The 22,582-nt window shown below is 48.6% G+C and overlaps 2 protein-coding genes across 6 annotated transcripts; one reads left to right on the top strand and one right to left on the bottom strand.

The window, feature by feature from the left end:
- The first annotated feature begins 49 nt into the window (after positions 1–49).
- LOC121598026 (SUN domain-containing ossification factor) lies at positions 50–18,612 on the top strand. Of its 5 annotated transcripts, none has more exons than XM_041924474.1 (4): positions 50–640; positions 910–1,359; positions 13,539–15,942; positions 16,261–18,612. In XM_041924474.1, the coding sequence occupies exons 1-4, from the start codon at positions 582–584 to the stop codon at positions 18,013–18,015; spliced, it is 4,668 nt and encodes a 1,555-aa protein (XP_041780408.1). In that variant the 5' UTR covers positions 50–581; the 3' UTR covers positions 18,016–18,612. The 5 variants fall into 5 exon arrangements, with proteins under 5 accessions (XP_041780408.1, XP_041780410.1, XP_041780409.1 ...); XM_041924476.1 differs by lacking the exons at positions 50–640; positions 910–1,359 and adding exons at positions 5,473–5,592; positions 11,863–12,272; XM_041924475.1 differs by lacking the exons at positions 50–640; positions 910–1,359 and adding exons at positions 5,473–5,592; positions 11,858–12,272.
- Positions 18,613–18,814: 202 nt separating this feature from the next.
- On the bottom strand, positions 18,815–22,328 carry LOC121598025 (eEF1A lysine and N-terminal methyltransferase homolog). The gene is made up of 2 exons (XM_041924473.1): positions 21,885–22,328; positions 18,815–21,807 (listed from the first exon to the last, which is right to left on the bottom strand). Exons 1-2 carry the CDS (start codon positions 22,097–22,099, stop codon positions 19,986–19,988), a joined length of 2,037 nt encoding a protein of 678 aa, XP_041780407.1. The 5' UTR covers positions 22,100–22,328; the 3' UTR covers positions 18,815–19,985.
- Positions 22,329–22,582: the final 254 nt, after the last annotated feature.

Raw genomic sequence — 22,582 nt, 5'->3', positions numbered from 1 at the left:
GATAGAAAGAGACAAAACGTCCGCGCGCATCGAGCAAACGTTCTCGCAGCATATCGTCACTGACAGATTGCATTTTTTGTAGACACAGGCGCAAGTGTTCGCTTGTGTGTTTTTCGCTAAATGCTAGTTTTTAGCTTATAATTTCCTCCCGTCGGATGCCTAGTTGGGGCAGTTTTGGGGCCCGTGCCATCGCGCTACCGAGCAAAGAGAGTGTGTGTTATTTGCCGACTTGGAAGGATCTGTGTGGCGGTGAAGGGGGGATATTGCGTGTTTTTTTCTACTCTGTTTTCTGTGCGTAATAAAGTGATTTAGTAGGGAAGTTTGTATGGTGCGACTAAGGTTGCCTCATCTGAAAAGGCGACACAGTACGGGTGTCCTTAGCTACACTGTTCCCTCTCTTTTCCTGTGAGTGCGTGGTGCCAAGTCTGTTGTGTGTGTGTGCTAAAAGGTGCTTTACCGAAGTGTGTTCTGTGCGTGCGTGCTTGTGTGTGTGTCTGTGTGCGAGTGTGTGTCTTTTAGCTTCCCTGCATATTTGACCAACGCCGACAGTTTGTGTCGATGTGTCCTGGGATAGTGGAATAATGAAACCTAGCTTATGCTACACCTACTGCACGCTGCTACTGGTGTCGCTCGTTTCCAGGTGAGTTTCCCTCAACGCCAAACATAAGCGCCACGCAGCGTCAATGGATTTCCCGTCCTTTAACCCCCCTTTCCTGCCAAGCAGGATGGTGAGAGGGACGGACGTGGTGGGGTGGCGCAACGATGATGCAACCGTCAGCGGAAACTACTCGCCCCCCCCCCCCCCCCCCCCCCTACTCGGTTGCTCATCTTACTTGGGTTACCATGGCCACCGGGCCAGTCCAACCGCAGTGCATTAACATCGTGTTTTTTGCCTGTTTCATTTCACAGTTGCACACTGTTCCTCATAGTGGCTTCGGAGAAGCTGAAGCCAACTACTGACGATCAGCTGCAGCAGCATGGTGCTGGAACACGGGAACCGCTAGATGGAAGCAACCTGGTGCAACAACATACTGACGGTGCTGGTGAACGATCCCCACTGAACGGCGGTGTAAACGAAGCAAAGGAAGCCTTTCCCCACAAACGGGTGCTTTCGAGTGGGAACGGCACACCGCCCGGACATGTGCGGAGTAAAAACGGTCCTGGGGAGGAAGGAAATGGAGCGAAACCTCTCAAAAGGCCCGCACAGGGACGGGCTGGTGGAAGGAATACGCTCAAGAAAGACATCCTCACAGCAAAGCCGCACCAGCAGCAGCAGCAGCCACAGGAAGAGCCACCGGATCTAAAGGATGTAATATTTTTGGAAACCATCTCCAAAAACGTTGGCGTTACTAATAGCGGGTAAGTGCGATTGGTTTGCGACAAAGATTTCTCTCCGGCCCTCTTTCTTTCTTGGCCGTTTCCCCCCATTTTAGACACTTTGAGAGACAAGAGCGAACATCCGGCTGTGTGTCGTCTTGCACCGGATGATAAGGCAAACGGGCTGATAAGAGAGCCGCTCTAACTGGCTAATGTGCCCTGGAACGGCAGTTTCCGATGAACCCCGTTTCACATCGAAAACGCGAGGCCGAAAGATGATGCAACTGCGGTTAAGCTTTTTGAAGTAACTTCTCCCCCTCCTCCAAGGCGGTGTAATCGAACGGAACCACCAGCCCGGGGGAACACGATACATCGAACAGGATCTATTTTGAGCGGTATGGTTCGCTTTCTTTTTCGGTCGCTCTTTAAATGCCACCAGAATCATAATTCTTACTGCGAAGGTCACCCCACTGCCACCATCAGCCCCTTTTCGCTCGCTCATATTCTCGCACGTGCCATTACGCACGTGTTGCTATTATTTTTCATGTGTTAAACTTTTTAACAACCTTCAAAATCACGTGCTTTCGGTATGCGTAAGCTGGCGTCGTTGTTCTGCTGTGTGGCGCACTTAAAATGTGGCTTCTTTCGCTGTAAGACTGTGTCCAAGGCTGTGCACGCGCTGCTGTCAAAAGACATCCGTCCGTTCCTCGTGAGCCTGGAAATGGCGTTGTTCGACCGCGGTTCGCGTAGTGGTTGGCGCAAAAGCGGCCCCGTCGGAAGTATTTCAACAACAAAAATAACAAATAAATACAAACTCACACACGATCCCGTATCGTTCCCCATATCTTGGGGACCTGTCGGGTGAAAGTGTGTAAGGGGTAACGGTGATTAAACAAAACGAAAAAACGCAATCCATGTTCGCTACGTGCATTTCATGGTGCACTGAACGCTCTCTCGCTGCAATGGTGAAGACGACGAGCAGAAGGAAATCCATTCGACCTTGGCATGTAGCTAAACAACACATTATAAACCGCGTTCATAGTGTTGTTACGTCGCGGTGTGTTGCTATTACATTCCAACCCGGTTAAATGAAACCCCCCCCCCCTCCCCCCCGCCCCCCAAAGAGGTGAGGAAAATTGGGGAAAAACGATCACCAAGTTAATGTCGATCGTCGAGGCGGACGGATACACCTACGCGGATTAATTATTTAAGACGCTCTTGCACGTTTCTTGCTGTTTACTTTAGCGCTTCTTTCCCTTTCTCTCTATCTCTCTCTCTCTTTAGTAAGCGTTGATGGTTTGTGGCTAAAATAAATACAGTTTTTGGGGTGAGTTTTTGCTTCACTTTTGCTTAAACTCGTTTGCACAGTTGCGATGTAATGGATCATAAATTTTTATAACGAACGAATGCTGTGCTAGACGAGGCAAGTCCAAACATTGCTCTTTCTACCTCCTGTTTTTTATGTCATATACGAACATTTGAGAAGAAGGTAATGTAATCTTTTTTGCAATGTTTTGCTCAATCCAAAAAGGTGAATTTGCAACAAACAATGATAAGGGTGTCAATTAGGTTATTTTCGGTCAGGAGTTACTTTTATATTGGGCTTTAAGTGTTCTGGTGTTACACAACCCCTTTACTAAAAAGCGAAATACAGGGTTTTCCAGGAGTTTTCATAGTTGTGGAACACTTCCTTGATGCTTTTCTTATTGGAAGTGAACTTCATATGATGAAAATGGACTTATTGGACAGGCTCATTGGAATATCTTATTGGAATTCTCCAAAATTGGTGCTATAGAGTCCAATTCCCATTACATTAAGTTCGTTTCACGTAACAAGGAGTCAATAAAGTGTCTCACAGTTATGCGAATCCCTGGAAAACCCAGTATGTTGGAAGCCTTTTGGGCCCAAGGCCTTAGCCGCAATGCTTTGAAACTGGAAGCAAAAAACACCATAAAAAAGCCAAACACACCGTACCAGAACCTTGAGGAAAAAGGGCAACATTTTATGCAACGTTTCGCTCCAAACTCTACCTTGTTTTTGTTTAACCTGCTCGTTTACCATTATTTCCGCCCTCGGCAGCCGGTCGCTATTTGGTGTTTTGAATTTTGGAGGTCACCCGAGCGACACGGAGGGAAGGTTAATGTACGCCTAGTTTCTCCCCACTGCCGGTGGACCCGGAGTCGATCGTCACTTATCATTACTGGCATGTTTTGTAAGGTGGGGCGATGGGGAGCGTTCGGGCAGACACAACTTTAGGCCCTGCTCGAAAGAAGGGGTCTGTCTGCCTGGTCTGTTGGTTTATGACGTCGTGTCTGTGGCGATGGTTGCAGCTGGGTGTCGAATAGCTGACGTTTATCGTCGCGTGACGAGCTATAGTTGGGTTTGGGTGCCTCCCACCCCCTATCACACGAGCCGACTGATTAGGTGTAAAAGAAGTGATGAAATGGCGAGAAGATTGAAGTGGGTCGAAGACGCTTTATTACTACACACGGTAGTAGATTGCCATCGTTTCACACTTGATAGAGGAGAGAGTCAGTTAAAGATGTCCCAATGGCTTGTGCAAAGGGTTATCTTATAGTTTATTGGTACGAATTAATTGATAGTTGAATTTACTTCCTTGACTGGTTCGTTACTTGAGGGATTTGCAAGGTCTTGCCTATTAGTCGATAGAGGAATACTAATCATGTTGTTGTCAGCTAGCTTTGTGATAAACAAATAAGTCGTTTTGATCGTTTAAGGCACAGCTGTGATTATCCAAGATGGAGATGGAAGAACGCACTAACAGCAAGCAGTAGCCTTGGCAGGAACACCAAATAGGGTACTTCCTCTTGCTGAGGACCGGTTGAGCGGCAAGTGCGTAGGCATAACAACCCGCCGTAGTAGGCTGTATGTACCCAGATCGTATTCGACAAAGGCACTATGCTGTACAGACTAGTGATGGGTAAAGTTGGCAAAAATCTGGAGTCGACTCCGATCCGATTCCGACAATTTCGGAATCGACTCCGGAAAGTAGGTTTGCCCAGCATTGTTCGGAGTCGTTCGGAATCGCCCGGAGTCCTCCGGAATCGTTTGAAGTCATTCGGAATCGCCCAGAGACGTTCTGAGTCGTCCTGAGTCGTTGAGAGTCGGAGTCATCCGAAGTCGTTCGGAGTCGTTCGAAGTCGTTCGAAGTCGTTCGAAGTCGTTCGAAGTCGTTCAGAGTCGTTCGGAGTCGTCTGGAATCGGTTGGATTCGAAGTCGTCCCGGGTCGGCAGGAGTCGGCCTTCAAAACAAAGGCCTGTATACAAAGTGTACGCGCAAAGTGAAAAAAACTTAACGAAAAGAAATGCCTGTTGACAAACATATTGCACCGGACGGCTCCGGTTCGCTCCGATGGCGATTCCGGTCGATTCCGAAAGATTCCGAACGACTCCGGACGACTTCGACTTCGAACGACTCCAACTCCGGACGACTCCGTCTCCGAACGACTAGGCACCTCGGACTACTCCGGACGATTCCGAACGACTACGAACGGAACTGGTTGTACGGATTTTTTCGGAGTCGGAATCGGACTAAAAATAACCGGAGCTGGATCGGAGTCGTGGGTGCGCTCCAGATAGCACATCACTAGAGAGAGAGACTGTGTGTATGTGTGTGTGAGAGAGAGAGTCACTATTATGCACAAAAGTGCACCAAGAAGAAGTTCTGGCCACGTTACCAGCAGCAGCATCAGCGTGTGAGCGGTTAGCATAGCATTCCAAAGCCTCTCTCATGCCCTGTCTCGTGAGTGTGTACATCCTCCGACAACATGCCCCCCCCCAGTTTAGTATCCATTATCATATCGTGTATTGCGTGAGCATCGAGCAGTATGCCAGCGACGAGATGAAACCCACAGAGCGACGACGAGAGCGAGAGCAAAACGCTGATGACGTTTGCAGCTGATCTTCCGCCATGGAATGCGTGCACAAAAGTGCTAGGAGAGGACACGACGGGGTGGTGGTTAGTTGCTGTATGCCGGCGGGTGTCGCCGGGCGCCATTCGGTATGATTATCAACGGGGCTCGGTGGCAGCCAAGAGGGTAGGGTGCGCTACCATCGTCATCGTCGCCGTCGTCGTCGTCGTTGTGGTCGTGTCCGGTCGCGGGCTTGCTTGCGGTTTCAGCCAACGAAGGTTTCAGTGTCAATTGAGTTGTTCGCTCGTTCGTTTCTCGTGAGGGGTTTCGGTTTGCTCGCCTTCTCACGAGAGGCAGTAGAGTGTGCTGTGGGTCGTGCTTTTCCTTTTGTTTCTAGTGAAACGGTATTAGTTTGTTGCTTTGTTACTTCGACTTTTCTTATCAAAATGTGTGTGTGTGTGATGTTTAGGTTTTAAGGTGTGCTTTAGTTTGTGCAGAAATTGAATTAACAAATTGTCATTCTTGCAAACTATTGGTCTTAACCAGACAACAAAACGTGTTAGTGAATGTTTGAAAATAAAGTCACACGCCACACCACCGGGTCGATATTATGTCACACAGCACGGTGTCCCGTTGTTGGACGCGTACCATCATCCCCTGCAACCCATTAGCAAAACAAAGTGTGCCGTGGTTTGCCAGGATGTGAACGTTGCCTTTAACCAAGCCTGTGCGGTCGGTTCAAACGACGCTGAAACTTGACAAAAACGGGCCTCATCATCATTATCATCGACATTGACCGTGGTGTGTTTCGTGCAATGCGAGCACATATAGTAGTACTGTGCCAAGTAGTGTTGTGTGGTGCTCTCTTGCCAGCATAAAAATGCATTTATTCATTCATTCAGCTGATGGGTTGTGTGGCCACTGCCCTTTTTCTGTGTGCCGGCAGCTGCATTTACCACTGGTGCTACATTTTTTCGTTGCGTTGCGTTTACTAAATTAGTGCAATCAAAGTGGCATGGAATAATCTATGTCCCAATGCGATCTCTGTGTAGTAGAACAGTGCTCGTGTGTGTACAAGTGAGCTCAATATAGGAAAAGAAGCTCTCTGCAACGACTGTGTTCTTAATCATCTTGGGCAAGATGTGAATCTAACAGTGCTTCTGTGGCAAGCAAATTGTGTGTGGGATAAAACGTTGCTGTATGTGTGTGTTGGTGTGCTCTCGTGTAGGGTGGAATGGCATGTAACTCCCTCAGATGCAGACGACTCGACGGTCGCTGCTGGTCGGGCTTGTCCTACAGGCACACGCAGTAGGCAGGGTGTTTCCATCATTATTTTGTATTTGTGTGGGCGACCGACGTCTGGAATGGTTCGCTGTTGCAACGTGGAACAAGTTGTAGGGTTAAAGTTACTGGAAAGAAGCATTTCGTTAGCGTTGGGATTTAAAGCTATCCTTAACCTTTTCCTATTTTGTTGAATTTGTTTTATTATTGTGAGCAATTGTTAATGCTATATTTCTCTGTTGTTTTAGGAAACAATAACACGTGCCTTTCCAAGCTGCCGTTCATTTTCATCATTTTCCAACCGTTCCACATATATTGTAGGACAATTATCTACAGCACGCTAAACGAAGTCGTTGACTCCTGGCTGCCAATAACCATTTAGCACCCCCTCCTAATCTGTCACACTTCTTTGCTTGAAGTGAAGTGGCATTTGATAACGTTCCGATATGAACTGGAGAACTTGGATAGTTGTGTTCTGGCGCCGTCCTTCCCTGACCGACCATATACGAAATGGAATTTTCATGTTGCGTGTGTGTTTGTACTCCAGCTCTCTTTGCCCGTAAGCCAATGGTTGCTATAGAGCTGCTAGCCTTGGTGACGAATGGGAAAAAGTGTAATCAGCATCACACCATGTGTGGTGTATAGAAGAGGTGGTGGACACTTATGAAATGTAACGAAAAACAACTGGCGCAAGTGTTCCAATGATCATGCAGCTGGGTGGGTTTAGGGCTCCGGTGGGGGGTGCTCCGATTTAATCACGAGGAAGCACAATTATGTCATTTAGAGAGTACAAAACCGACCCCAAAAGACTGCAGCTGTTAAAAGAAAGGAGAGATTTTTTAGTAGTCAACCATTTGAAGTGATCTGCTTCGGCTCATTAGCTTCCGGATTTTGCAAATACACACTCACACAGAAGAGAAAGCATTCAATCACGCTCCAGTAAAAGGGTTTGAACACATGTTTCGTTTAGAAAACTTGCCCCTCTCCCTAAGCGGCAGCGCGGTCGCGCGCTACACGTGGTGTGCATTTATCAAGCTGCTCTGGCTCGACGAACGGAGCACCAGCACTCTATGGCACCGGTTTTTCGGTGGCCAGTTTTCTGACGCAATGCGTCGTTCGTTGCGGCAGCTCTGCTGGTTGGCTGGGTGACGTGAGTGAATGAGAGCATGGGAAAGAAGTAAGAATCCAAAAGAAAATAGAAGGACGCAAAAGTACCAGCATCCCCATTGGGGGTTTGTCTACGAAAAATTGACTATTCCTATCCAATTAAGGTGCATTTCGGGGGAAAGTGGTGGCGGAAGTGGCAATGCGCTTTGATAATAGTGAAAGTGAAAGCAAAGTGACTCGATCGATGGGAGCAGGTGGACATTACCTTGCAATGGTGACTGATGTAACGCAAAGATAGAGATAGAGATTAGCATTTTCCAATAATTGGAGACCTTTTTTTGTAATAATTTCCAACACTTTGTCGCTATTTCCATTGGAATTGCAAAAGAGACCCCAAAAACGGCACTATGCATTGTGAGAGGGTCGAGACTCAGAAACCGGTTCCGAAATGTGTTCTTTCGGAAAGCTGGTTCTGGTTGGTGCCGGTCTGTCCCACTTTCAAACTTGCCAGCATTGTCAGCCTTTGCCTTTAGAAGTTTGTGCTGGTAGAATGTCACATTCGCGCGCTCTGGTGTCACATTTTGTCATTGGAACCTTGCTGGAAGGTTGAGTAAAAGGGGTTACACAGGTGATTGTAAGATCGGCAAATAAGGAGAATCGTGATGTTTAGCGGGGTTTTTGGAAAGTAACAGTGCGTGTTTGGATGTGGTAGAATAAAGAATATGTATTATATTTGAAGCGAAGTGTATCCTATTTCTTGGAATTGAGATATTGGGATATTCGGTTATCTTTGTGTCATACGCTGTATAAACATTGTTTGTATCGCCTGAATGCGTATTGTATATTACTTAAGCTAAAAGTCTGATTATTCTGACTATTGGAACTTCACATTTTGCCACCCCCACACAACACTATCTCCATGGAAACGCGTTTACAACATACAGTAACGTCTAATGACACCTTAATCTACAAAGTGTTCCCTAACCCTTGCGAAGGTGTTACATATTGAATGAGGCTCGAATGTGTCTATTTTCTAACACCCGATCCCCACACTGTGACCCCTTAACACTTGCTCGCTGACAGCACTTGACCCTTTACTCTTGGCATTGGCACGGAACTAATCGATCCCACAGTATCGATCGTGCGCGCTGCTGTGTACGGAACAAAACAGAACGGACTTTGCTTGGTTGTTGGTTGGCTCCACAATGGCGAGCAATTGTTACACCCGCCAGCGAGGGCCCGCTCCGAAGGCGTCACACCGACGGACGACCCTGAAGATCACAGAATTGCGTCGCAGATATGTTTGGCCGGGACGTTCAACCATGTGTATGGGGTTAGGTTTTGAGCCATGTTTGAGACGAATTTCGAACTTGGAAGTCTAATCAGTTGCTGAATTTCAATGAGGTGTCCTCCTCGCCTCGTCTGTGTACTCCGTAGTGCCGTTGATAACAGCTTCAACAGACGATGGTTTTTTAAACGACTGCAAAAAACGCCTTGCGAAGATGTTTCTAGATTAGACGTTCGGAGAACCTCTCCATCCTCCAGAGAGGCGAGAGCGATGCGCTTATCAGCTCACAACCCGAGCTCCGATTACTTAACTCTCGGTTCGATTCGGATCTTCAAGGCGCGGGATCACTGTTCTCGGGGAATCTAAGGGGTTTTGAAGCGGCACTTTGTTCGTCCGCTCGATGATGCTGTCTGTCCTCCGTTTAGGAAAAAAAGTCATCACAATTCCCCACATTCCTTATCATGAAGCGTTAGGAATTTACACCACCCTCACTCTTGTAAACGTCACCCGAAGCGCACAGTACGATGATTTACAGCTCGCGGTTTGCCCGCACACGACCGGGAATCGTTGTTGAATTGCAATGCAACGCGATCTTTGATAGTGTGTTGGTGTTTCAGCGGCGCTGTCGTAGTGCGTTGTTGATCCTCCCTCCCTTCCTCTCAAGCAAGCAACAGTTCAAGCGAGGGGCGCTTACGGTAAACAACAGCGTGTGTGTGACGTGGACAAATCGCGATGCGCTTCGTGGTGTAACAGCCGACTTTTGCGCTATTTCGACTATCGCGCATTATCGGTTGGCATTTTGTTTGCTGATGGCGTTTTTTTTTTATTAGTAGTTATATTTTGTAGCCTAGGGTGGTTCGGTACCAGCACCATGCATGCATACATACACAGCTGTAGCACTTATTGGGAAAAGGTTTTAAGCGTTTTTATCTCTAAACAACTTAGTCATCACAGAAAGAGGAAAAGAATAGAATTTGATTATTTAGAATAAGAGTTCAGTATGTTCCGTCTGAATCATTTATTCAGCAAATAAGTACAACAACTTTTGCATTTTTTGCTTCAATCTCCAACTAAATCTTGGCATCTTTCCTTGATTTTTCATACAAGCTTGACACATGCGTTTGCCAAATGTGTTGCGAATTGTACGTCTAATTGATTGTGGGAATGAGCGCATCTATCCTCTTTATCTTTAGAATATCTTCTGATATCCTTTTGTTTTACTGCTGTTTCTTTGTTATTAACTAATGCTTGGTAATCTTTCTCAAGGTGCCGTGCTATTGGTTAAAATCTTATCTGGATTTGAATACTTCCGATACAATACGAAGAATTTCTAAGGATATCCCAGTATGTATATATCCATAAGATGCAATAGACAGGCCAGGACTCGTCAGAACAGATTCAGTACTCCATTGGAACGGTTTATCGGACCTTTCAACAGTTCCCTGAAACTCGAGAAAGACAGAGATTCCGACAGATGATCCCACCAATCATGGGAATGGCGTCTGAAATCTGCGGTTTGCAACAAACACTACACATTGTACCACCACCACAAAGAGTGTAATTAAATATCTTCCAATTGTATCTTCACCCTACAAGCAGCGGTGATACTTCCGGCAGATTTTGGAAGCGAACGTTTGATGGGCATCATGTTACCGCCCGCTGGACTGGAAGTGATCACGTTTGGCCCAAAACACACATGTGTTCCGCTCATTAAAATGGGAAGACCTTGAAATGTAAATGTGCTTGAAAGTGATTGTAACGATATGATACGGATGGTACTCCGAATGATGGGCGTGTGCTCGGTGGTGTGATTGTTGTTGTTGTGGTGATATTGGGATGAGCTGGTTTAGTAATTCTAGTATTCTTTAACTCACGTGTTACGTGGGATACAGTTTATGTCGCGTACTATTATAAGTGTGACATTTCCGTAGTATCATGTCGGTGTCATTTGATCTAGAATTGCGTTTTAATTGGGCTTTAAACTAGACTATAAACAACGGTCATTTGAACTGCCGGTCACATGGCACAGTCGTTAACTTGCATCACTTAACAACAGGTGCGTCATTAGTTCAAGTCCCGGTAAGGAAGTGCCTACTATCCTGTTATGGGATTAAATCAATACGTCACTGATAGTTTAAAGTCCATTATTTTTAAGGCACGTCATAGTAGCCTGCGGTTATTTTTTTTTTTTTGGATTCAGATTGGTATCTAATGCATCTTATTGCGGTGTTCCTGATAATCTGTTCAGTAGCTGTGTTGGCTGCTACAAGACTGGATGCAATCGATTCCCATCCGAGACCGTTTCTCCGTAGTTAACGATAGTAAACGTTTATTTGTTGAGGGTGCCAAAAAACTGTGTAAGAAATTTAGTATTCTGGAAATTAAGGAGGACCCAATACTAACGGAACTGCTTTTGTATGGAAATTGAGGTTTTAGCTACAATTGTTCCACATTGTTCTACCAATCACCTCAATGCTTACACGTCACACAAAGATATGCAAATTGTTTGTTCATGTTGTTCCCACAAAATGCGACCGAGTCGGCGTTGCACAAAAAGTAGGAGTGAGAGAGGGAGGTACTGTTGGCATACGGAACACACAAGCAAACTGTGCCTGTAGGACAAGCGCCAGGGGACATCATCCATTTTACCCACCCAATTACCGCCGATGGATAATGACAAATGTTTAAAAATTCAGTTCCAGTAAAAGTGCATTACGCCAGCACGGCAGTAAGCCCGACGAACAGTGACAAACAGTGTGTCGGTTTCGCTACCAGCTTTTTTCAATTCCGGTGCTCTAGTAAAACGGCTGCGATTGTTCTTGTTTGCCAAACACACGGCACAGTTCTGTAGACACAAATTCGTATTTCCCGTTCTGAGACAGCTGGAGTGCGGCGTGCGTCAGCAAACGCGCAGCTCTCCAGTACGTTCGAGAGACAACCCGATCGTGAACCAAAGTGTTGATTATCAGCTAAATTATCAAATCTTCTCCTAGTGTAGCGATCGTGATCAATCCATCAGAGCCGTGAAAGCCTTTATCTCCCGTAGATCCGTTGCAAGAAAGGTGTGATTAGTGTGTGTTGGGGTGGTGTCCCCACGGGTTTTGGCGCCAGTTCAATGTGGTTATGTTTCACACCAGTGGAAAGACAGTTAGAGCCAGCGTTGCCAGCGACGATCGTTGTTCGTTAGCCCGGCGGTCGGATGCTGCATCTACCGACGGTCGATCTTTACATGGTGGTGAATCTGTACCTGGTCGCGTTTTGCTACATTAAATGGCAGCTCTCGATGTGGCTGGTCGGTGCGATCACGGAACGGGCCGGCAGAATGCGTAAGCTCACCGTGCTGGTGACCTTCTGCTGGGTTGCGCTGATCACGCAGATCGTGGCCATCTCCAACCTCTACCACGATGGGTAAGTGTGCGCGGGTGCTGCCGTAGAATTCAACGGACAGAGAGTGCTTTTGGCAATGAAGAAACAGGTGAAAATTGAAGCCATTGGACGGTTAGAATACGATTTAAATTAATAACACTTTGTGTTGAAATGTTCTTGATCATTTTATTGATGGTATTTGAATATGTTTTCTTTTGAAGTTCGAGTTAGTTTAAAGATTTCGAGCGTGTGTTATTAAATGCAGAAATTCTTGTGTATTTCTGAACGATCATTATGTCGTAACAACTGTCGTAACAGCTTCGTGAGGTGTTTGGGCATGCCATCGTTAGGCTATTTGTTCTACGCCACTACAAACAACATTATGCCGTAAATATGCACTAAACATTGCACACACCCCTGTACGATCATGTCCATCCGCCGCATGATGGATGTCGATTGCGACGCCGACGACGACGACAGTGCGCAGTGGTATGACTTTGCTTGCGCAAAGCAAACACTTTCCACCGTGTACCGATGCAAAGACGAGGCAGTAGTAATTATGGTACGAGGAAGTCTCCCGCCGGCTGATAATGTGTAAAAATAGTACTTCCAAACACAGCACCCGTCAAGTCCAAGTTGAACGAGGTGGATTGGACAGTTGTGCTCACGCTCGATCTTCCCGAGTGGCGCGCGGGCCCACGCGGCGTACTTGAAACGGCGGTGCACGCACGCAGTTCGAAAGCGCAGTCAAGGTTAGGCAGCGTACGGTGTATTTGAGTAGAAAATATATCGTAAAATGTAAACATCAACAAAACAAATGCTGACAGAACAGGCGTCACGGCAATCGCACGCACCTGTGTGAAGTGTGGTCGCCGTGCTTATCACGTGTCATCTCTGTCACGCTGGGTAGATCAAGTCGTTCGGTCAGTGGTGTGGTAGTAGTGGCGCATCAGGAAGTTGGGCTTTCGGTTTCGTTTGATTTGTTTTGCTCTTACGGTGGTTGTGATCTCTCAAGTAGAAATTTGTTGTGCTAGTACTGTTGGTGATTGGCCTGAGATGGCAATTGGAATGACATTTTGGACAAGATGGATGGCTGATTACAGTTAGAAGTGATGGAGAGAGCCGTAGGAGCAAGTTCTGCCACCATGAAGATCAGTTGTTGATCAGCCTCCTTTGAGTGGTGATGATGATTCTCTACAATTTGTTTGATCTGTTGCTATTGGCAAGATTGTAATTACTCTTTGCATGTAAGCCAACCCTAACGTAGACTAATACCCTTTTCCTTATCTTTTCTGCGTCTCATTTTAGATTACAAGACATTCCAGGTCCACCATCGATCATCACGCTGGTGGACAATCAGCACCACGAGCTGAACAATATCGAGAGCAAATTGGAGGAGAACTTGGAGGCAACGTTGAAGAATCTATCGCACAACAATGTGCACACTGTTCAAACGACGGTTCCACTGCACGGCGATGATGATCACGGACAGTTGGCCGCCGAGGAGGAGGCTCATGCCAACGGAACAACAGCCGTTGATCAGCAGGAGCTTTCAAACGGCGACGGCCAAGAGCTCGAACAACCGTTGCTGGTGATGATCCCCGCGAAAGACCCGACCGAGGGATCCGCTAGTAGTACACCTTCCGGCGAACCCGCTGCAACGCAAGAAACTACAGGCGAAGCAACGCTTACCGATGCAACAGCTCCCACCGTGCTGCCACCATCGAAGCAGCTCGAGGTGAACTTAACGGAGGAAAACCCAATGCCCGTGTTTAGCGAATGGGCCCAGAAACAGATGGCTGAGGCGGAGAAGAAGCTCGGCGAGGTGGTCAATGCGTCCGCCATGAAGAAGGGCACCAAACCGGCCGGCAGCAAGGCGGGCACCGGCTCGATGAAGCTGCGCGCCAAAAACTACGCCGCCCCGGAGTGTGGCGCAAAGATTATTGCCTCCAACCCGGAAGCGCAAAGTACGGGCTCGGTGCTTACCGCACCGAAGGACGAGTATCTGCTAAACCCGTGCACGAGCAAAATTTGGTTCGTGGTGGAGCTGTGCGAACCGGTGCAGGCGGAACGCATCGAGCTGGCAAACTTTGAGCTGTTTTCGTCCTCGCCGAAAGAGTTTAGCGTGTCGGTAAGCAATCGCTTTCCGACGCGCGATTGGGCGAACGTGGGCCAGTTTACGGCCAGAGACGAGCGGGACGTGCAGAGCTTTCTGCTGCATCCGCATCTGTTCGGGAAGTTTGTGCGGGTCGAGATTCTGTCCCACTACAACCAGGAACACTTCTGTCCGGTTTCGCTGTTTCGTGTGTACGGTACGTCGGAGTTTGAAGCGTTCGAGACGGACAACACACCGTTGCTGCCGGACGAGGACGATGATGATGATGAGCTGGTGGCGGTATTGGGTGGAGGAGGAGTGGGCAAGGATCCTGGAACGGATAAAAGTAAACCCGTGGCCGGAGGGGAAGGAACGCTTGCGGACAAACGATTCGTGATCAACGGTGGTGCGGCGCAGCGGGACGGTCAAACAGTAGAGCCGCAGCAGGGCGTCGACGCGACGACGGGAGCTCCGAAAGGGGGCAAAAATCCAAACAACATTCTAAAATCCGCCGGTGAGGTGGTGATGAATATGGTGAAGAAAGCGGCCGAAGCGCTCGGTAAAAGCGGCAACGAAAGTAACGACGCGGCCACACCGGGAAGTCATCCGTCACCGGGGGGGAAAATTCCACTGACGGACGTGCTAACCGGTCTGCCATCGCCAGCCTCACCATCCTGTGTTACACTAGCTTATACGATACGTTGCGTTAACTGCACCGACCATTTTCGGGCTCGGCTCGAGTCCTTGATGAATTGCAAACACAATCTTCTCACTAGTCTACTAGGGGTGGCGCGAATCGAGCACGCGTTCGATTCCGCCCAGCATTTTCTATGTGCCAACGTGTTAGGATTTAACTTACCGCGGTCGCTCCAGGGCGAGAGCGAGGGTACGGGCGAGCTAGTGACGGTGTACCCTTCCGTCTGCTTGAATATGCGCTACAGCGTGCTGAACCTGCTGCCGGACGAGCTGGTGGCAGGGCTTTGCAATACGGTAGCGTTTGATCTGAAGCTGCTGGCAAAGGTGGAGGTTAGCGATGCGGAGGGTCGTGAAATTGATGGAAGTGTGGTGGCTGGTGTTGATTCGCCTAGCCAGAATGCGTTGGATCTACCACAGGGCGAAAATACCAAGCAGGGAGAGCAGCAGCCGCATCAGGTGGAGCAAACGCTAGTCGTTGAAACGAATGCGCAAAATGGGAATGAGAAGGGAGAGCAGCAGGAACAAAATGCCGTTCAGGAAGACAGTGAAAAGGGATCACCACCTGGAGATGCTGCAATTGATCCAGCTGGTAGTGAAAATGCGTCCAAAGAGGATGTGAACATGTTTGCTACCGAACCTACGCCGCCTGCTGCAACCCCAGCCGAACCAGAACGGGATGAAGCGTCTCAAAATGTGGATGGACAGAAAGAACAGGAGCAACAACAGCAGCAGGAAGACTTTGCCAACAATCAACATTGGGAAACGATCGACGATCAGTCCGAAATGGCAGGAACGGGCCCGTCCGGAAGTGGAGCGTTCACGACAGGTCCCGCTGCTACCACGGTCACCCCAGGAATGGCCACTGGACAGCAGAAAGTGCAACCGGAAAGCGTTTTTCTTCGCTTATCGAATAGAATAAAGGTAAGAGGTCGTGATTTTATGAGTTATAAGCGTTCTTTTCATAAGGTATAGGGGGGCGATCCCGTGGTACAGTCGTCAACTCGAACAACTCAATAAGATGTTCGTCATGAGGTCATACGTTCAAGCCTACAATGGACCGTTCCCCCCGTAGCAAGGACTGACTTTATATCCGGCTGCGCATGATAGTGAATTAAGTCTCAAAAGCCTGTATAGACCACCGACATGTCCTCGCACAGGACGTTATGCCAAATAGAAAAAAGAAGTGTTCTTTTTAAGTTTTCAACACTCTCTTATTGTCTTCCTTTGCTCTCTTTTTAGGCGCTTGAGCGTAACATGAGCCTCTCGGGACAGTATCTGGAGGAGCTGAGCCGCCGCTACCGGAAGCAGGTGGAAGAGCTGCAGCATTCGTACGCGAAAACGTTGCACGAGATCCAGGAACAGAACCAGCGGATGGCCGACAGCGAAACGAAGCTGCGCGAGGTGAACGAACGCTTGCGCCAGGAGCTGGTAGACTTTCAGGCGACGGCTACCGATTGGCGCAACATTGCGCTGGCTGTACTGACAATTATCGTACTGATGCTGTTCACACTACTCGCAATGGTCAGGTCGGTAGCGAGGAGTGTGAATCGTCTTACAGCTGGCCATCCGTTGGAAGGGCAGCATCAGCAGCAACAGCACCCCGTACCGCTCCCGAAAAGCGTTATCGATCGTGAACTGGCCCAGGTGGGTTCGGACGCCAAACCAATCCGCGGGCGCATGCTGCGGCGCAAATCAATCGACGGAATGCCGACGAGCGGTGGCTCGGTAGATTTAACCGGCAGTACGGTCAGCAGCGCATCGGGCATCATTATTGCAACGGCTGAACCGTCCACAGTTGCCACGAGCTTATCGCCGGGCCGGTTGCGCAAAAAGCGCCCGAGCGAGGAGGCACTTAACATTAGCGGCACGTACGTGAATCTGCTGATCGATGACGATGTGAGGGAAGTGGGAGTGCCGCCACAGTCATCCGTGCCCCCGCTGGCTTTGGAGCGGAAAAAGTCTAAACAAAAGCACCGCAAAGTGTCGGCACCGTCGATGATGGGCGTCATTAGCAGCTCCACGCCGTTGGCGTCCGGACAGGGCGTTGCATTTTCTAGTCACGAACCAGCGAAACGTTCCCTGTCGATGATTGAAGCGAGACAGATGGTGAATGGTGGCGGACAGCAAACACCGGAGAAGGACACGAGCAGCCGGATCGATGAGTTGCCCTACCTGGAAGATAACGACGAGTTTATCATACCCACGGCAAGCGACCTGTCGTACGACGAGTATATGCCCGGCTCGAACGCTTCCACGGCGGAGGCCGGACTGACGCCGAACGAAATGGAGATGCGAAAGATGAATGGAACGGCCAACACCGCCGCCACCACCATGACCACGCTGTCCGACAGGAACGGTAGCAGCGGGATGTCACCGAGCGGGGAAGACTCGCTCGATGGGGGGGTTCAGCAGAAAGCCGCGACAAAGTCATCGCGACGCCTTTCGTCGCCTGCATTTTTCAAAAGCTCGCTGCTACGGTCAAGCCTTGGCTCGAAAAAGCATCGTTCGACCAAGAAAGCTGCCGCCAACGGGAATGGTGGTAGCAGTAATAGTGGTGGTAGTAGTACCAACACTAGCAGCAATAGCAGTAACAGTTCCAACACAAGTTCCGCACTGCGCGAACTCGGTGCCGGCGATGCGGGGATAAGTGATAGCGCCCGCAGCAACGCGCCGGACAGCAGTTGGTACCGCTGGTGGTCGTCGGAGCAGAGCAAAGGGGTGCTGTCCTCCCCCTCGCCGGCATCTAGTCAGGAGGTGGCTGCATCTCCGGAAGGTAAGCAGCAGCAGCAGCAGCAACGCCAAAGGATAGGTAAAGCCAAATCAGCCAGCCCGTCGGACGGGGCCAGCTCCAAGCTGCTGCTGCTGGGCGAAAGTCCGGTAAAGCTGTCCGTTTCCTTCAACGGTGACCTGCCGGTGAATGGTGGTAGTGGTGGTGTGTTGGAGCGGAAATCTAGCCGAGGCAGTATACGGCGATTGTTCCGGAAGGTGTTCTGAGGAGTGTCGACTAGTAGGAGTGTATGCATTAGGCTCGATATTATACACATATATAAGATAAACTATCATTAAAATAGACTGACGCTGCCCTCCCCCCTTTTTTGCACCATTTTTTAGAAAAGGCGGTTGGGTGAATGTTTTGAAAAAGCATCCGTGAAAGCCATTAGTAGCACAGGGTGGCCGACTTTCCACGGGAGCCGACAGCGCGAGCTCTAGTAGGGAACAGTGTGTGATGGGTGTATGTGTGCGTGGTAGATGTTTTAGTTTTAGCCTACTTTGTGGCAAACACACACGCACACGTGGCGGTGATCACTTTGAAGAAGGCGAAGGAGTAATTACCGCGCGGCTACATGAGGTGAAATATACAGCGAAATGAACTATTTGACAGGCGAAATATCTGACGGATAAAGCATCACAGCAACCAGCTGATGTGTAATGTAAACAAATAATGTGCACAAAATCGTAATTGAATCCATTAAATAGCTTCAATATTGAGTACTTGGTTAATTTTCAGTCAACAGTTAATAATTTCTTCCAATTAGGGAATGTTCTGCTTGAGAAGATATTATTTTAAATAGAATTTCGAAAGCGGATGTTGTGTCTCCCCCAACCCTTTAGCTATACCTGTCAGATATTTCACCTGTCAAATAGTTCATTTCGCTATATATTTCACCTCATGTAGCCGCGCGGTTAGAGTATATTTGAAAATGGTTCCTTTCTGTTTCTCTCAACCTAGTAGGCCCGCCACCGGCGCTCGTCTGTCTGTATCGTTTCTTACCTTTGTTGTATATTACTTCTGTCTCTTATTTATGTTTGATGTCTATGTAACACCATCTCTGCTTGATGGGACGAGGCGGCGAGAAAACGGTTAATTTAAATAGTAAATGTAGATTGAAGAGAAAAAAAAAAATCACACGAACCACTGTCGCCGTTAATATTAACTGTACTGTAGCTCTGTGTCACATATTAGAGGGCGTGTAAGGTAGAACCGCGTTCGTTCAGCGAGAACCCGCTATTGTTTCCTTTTTCCATCCCGCTTCGAAAGCATGGTTTTGAAAATGTCTCCTTATAAATTATTTCAATTGTTTGTGCAAGAAAAAAAGCTCTCCCACGTGGTTTACAGGGGTGTTCCAGGAGTTCTCATAGCTGTGGGACACTTTATTGACACCTTCATACTTGAAATGAACTAATGGGAATTGGACTCTATAGCACCCTTGTTGGATAAATCTTATAGGAATTTCCAAGGCGCCTGTTCAAAAAGGGGCCCAATTTTTTTAAAGAAAATTATTAAAAAGAGGATAAAAATGAGAATAGAAACTGTTTAGGCAATTTAACACCGTTCTGTTAGCGAATTAAACCAAAAAATTTGTGTAACCAAAATTCAAAACCACACCTCCCCTCCCCTTCTATACCGTGTATTGGAAACACAATGGCGCCATTAATGGTGATAACACCACCGTATGCATGTTTAACCGCACACGTACGCTAAGCGTTTTCCTGTGCCGCACACCATTAGAAGAAAAAAAAAAGTACGTTTTGATGTACCAGTTCCAGTAGTAGGTGTTAAATGGGGCATTATAATCACAAAAAAGAACCGAGTGTGTTATGGAGAAAGGTAAAATAAAAACAAGTTGCAATATTGCGATCGTGTGAATTAGTAGGAAATTGTCCCTTTTTTTGCTTTTTCACGGGACACACAGAAACGGTAATTGCGGTCTTTTGAAGGTAAAATTAGTGGAAAAGGTGGGAAAAATGAGAACAGGAAGTAGGGAAGGGAATACTACCGTTGAAACGTGCAAGTAGTTCAACCGAAATAAATTATTTTGTTATCAATAGAAGCTAATGTGTGTGGATGAGATCTTTTTCAATTCAAATGTTTCTACTTTCGAAAGTACTATATCACATCCCCCAAACAGTACGCTTGTCTTCTTGCAATATTCTGTACAACACAACGCCACACATTGCTCGTCCTATATTTTAAGGGCAGTGATAAAGTCACTCAAATCCACCAGCTCCTGCTCGAGCGTTAGCTTCTCCTTCCGCGCCAGCTTGTTCACGTCGTCCGCTGCCGTGCGCAGCAGCTCCTGCCAGTTCGTCACCTCCTTCAGCCGTTCGTTGTCGGTGCAGTAGAAAATCTCGTTCACATCCTCCTCCAGCTGGTACGAAAGCACGTACCGGTACGCGCGCTTCAAACCTTCCACCGTCGTTTCCCGCAGCGCCTCATTGCGACACACCAGATTCAGCACGAACAGTCCGCAGTCGCCCGTCAGCTTGCGCACGTTGGCGAGCACCTCCCGCTCGAGAAAGGCGGCCGGCGGACAGCTCATACCCACGCTCGCATCCTTACTGTCCACATCGAACAGTAGCGCGGAATAGTGCGCACCCCGTGCCGCTTCATCCGCCAGAAACTGTAACCCATCGGCAATCACGACCCGCAGCCGTGCATCGAGCGTGAGGCCGAAATATTTCACCGCAATCTGTTCCACCTCCGGATCGATCTCAACCGCTGTAATGGTGGTCTTTTTAAGACACTCGCGAATGAACGTACACAGTCCACCGCCACCGAGCCCAACGACGGCAATGGGGCAGCTACCGGTGGCGTCCATGTTCGCCGCCAGCTGTACGCCGACCGTCATGAAGAGATGATGCTGACAGGCCAGGTAGCCCGCATCGATCACCTTCTGTGGTGCACGGCTGCCACGCACGCGGGCCATTTTGAGTGCCGCCTCCGACTGTACCACCGCTTGGTTGGAGAGGAAAACGAGCCGCCGGAACAGGCGCCCATTCTCGCCGGCAATCTCCTCCACCACGTACTCACCGGACAGTTCGCTGCGGCCGGTATGGATCGTTTCCCGGCGACCTACTTCCGCACCGATCGAGAGGTACGGTATCGATGCGCCCTGCAACACTTGTTGCGGTGCGAGTGATTTTACACTCTCCGCTAGTTCCGCTTTGACCGCTTCCAGATCGGTGTACAAGTGACCCCGGTGAAGCGTTACGATTGCAAGTCGATCAAACTTGGCCGATTCTTGCAGCTTTCTGCGACCGGCCGGTGTCGCAAACAGCCACTCCGTTTCGCGGCCCTGCGGAACAATGAAGGCCGCGTATTTGCCGTTACCCCTCTTCGGTGCCTGGTCGAGCACGTGGATCGTGTAGCGTGGTCGCTCCTTGTCAGATGGTGAGAACAAATCCAGCGATACTTCGGCCATCCCCGCAATGCTACCGCGTGCTAACCCATTGCAAACCATGGCCGCTTTCTGGGTGGCAGCTACGGCTGCTATAATCTCTTCGGGCCGCTGCACCCGTTCTATGTGACTGCCGGCGAGGCCTACCTCAAGCACGCGCAGTGGCATGTTTTTCAGCTTTGTTGCCACAATCGCAAACACTACGAGCGAGGAGCCGTCCGCATTGGGAGCGTCTTCCGTTCCACGGCCTTTGCCCGCCTCGGGGCACCGTACAATGCGCAGCATAAAGTGGGCGGCCGGAAAGTGGCTCACAACCTCCCGGAGGATGTGCTCCTGCAGGAGCGAAATGCAAACGTACCGGCCGGCCGGACGCAGGACGCGACCAATTTCGGCAAAGTAGTTGCGCACCATGGTAACGACGGTGGTAGACTCATCGGTGAACAGTGCATCGAGCGTACCCTTGTCCAGCACGACGGAGAACGTTTCGTTCGGGAAGGTCATCGCGGTTGCGTCCATCTGGTTCCAGGTCATTTCGGGCCGATTGAGCCGGTTCGCTTCCTGCATCTGTTTGATGACGACGGGCGATATGTCGATGTTGGTGATTTTCCTAACCCGAAAGGAATTGGTGGAGCAGGTAAGTAACAAAAGAACCGGCTGCTTTGGTTCTGTTTTTTTTCTACTCACTTGAACCCCACATCGTACAGGTCCATGCTCAGCTTCGAGTTACCACAACCGACGACGAGTATTTCATCCTTCGGCTTGATGTACTGATGCAGCTGGGTACACAGCTCCGGATACTCGCCGTACCACTCGAACGCTTGCTTGCCACGCTTCCGGAAGAAACTGTTCCAATACTCGGTCGAGCCAAAGTCGGCCGTACTTTTGGGCAGCAGATTCATTGCTGTTCGACGCGACCGCGAGCCTCAGATTCGTTCGAAAGAAGATTTCTACTCCTTCGCTGTGAGGGAATTTTGATGAAACACGAGATGTTTCCGTCTATTGTTTTGTCTATCTACAACACAAACTGCATTTTTACAATAAAATTACAAATAAAACTGTAAAAAAACACGTGTTTTCAACCACAAATGTACATTTTTATGTTTTTATTGCCGGTTTCGGAAAATGTTTGTTGTGACAGCTCCCGTTGGACAAGGCGAGGGTTTTTGACGTTTAAAAATAGCTGCATCTCGCTCATTTTCTCTAGCCGTCCTTTACTCGCTTACAGTGCTCGTTAACGTGGTGTGTATGTTTTCGCCCGATTTGTCGTCCCGTCTTTTTCGTGCACATGAACGCGTGAAAAAACGTAAACAACTTGGTGGTTGATACGAAAGTGCTTCATTTGGTGGATTATTTTGAATGAAACTCAACAGAAAATGATTACA

The sequence above is a fragment of the Anopheles merus genome, chromosome 3R (genome assembly GCF_017562075.2).
Source record: "Anopheles merus strain MAF chromosome 3R, AmerM5.1, whole genome shotgun sequence".
NCBI classification, from domain to species: Eukaryota; Metazoa; Arthropoda; class Insecta; order Diptera; family Culicidae; genus Anopheles; species Anopheles merus.
The sequence above is the reverse complement of the archived record's forward strand: the minus strand, read 5'-3'. Positions and strand labels throughout refer to the sequence as shown.

Coding starts and splice junctions, on each gene's coding strand:
- LOC121598026 (XM_041924474.1), top strand. CDS start 582: ATGAAACCTAGCTTATGCTACACCTACTGCACGCTGCTACTGGTGTCG. Junction 641..909: donor CTGGTGTCGCTCGTTTCCAG/GTGAGTTTCCCT, acceptor TTCATTTCACAG/TTGCACACTGTTCCTCATAG. Junction 15,943..16,260: donor GCTTATCGAATAGAATAAAG/GTAAGAGGTCGT, acceptor CTCTCTTTTTAG/GCGCTTGAGCGTAACATGAG.
- LOC121598025 (XM_041924473.1), bottom strand. CDS start 22,099: ATGAATCTGCTGCCCAAAAGTACGGCCGACTTTGGCTCGACCGAGTAT. Junction 21,808..21,884: donor CTGTACGATGTGGGGTTCAA/GTGAGTAGAAAA, acceptor CTTTCGGGTTAG/GAAAATCACCAACATCGACA.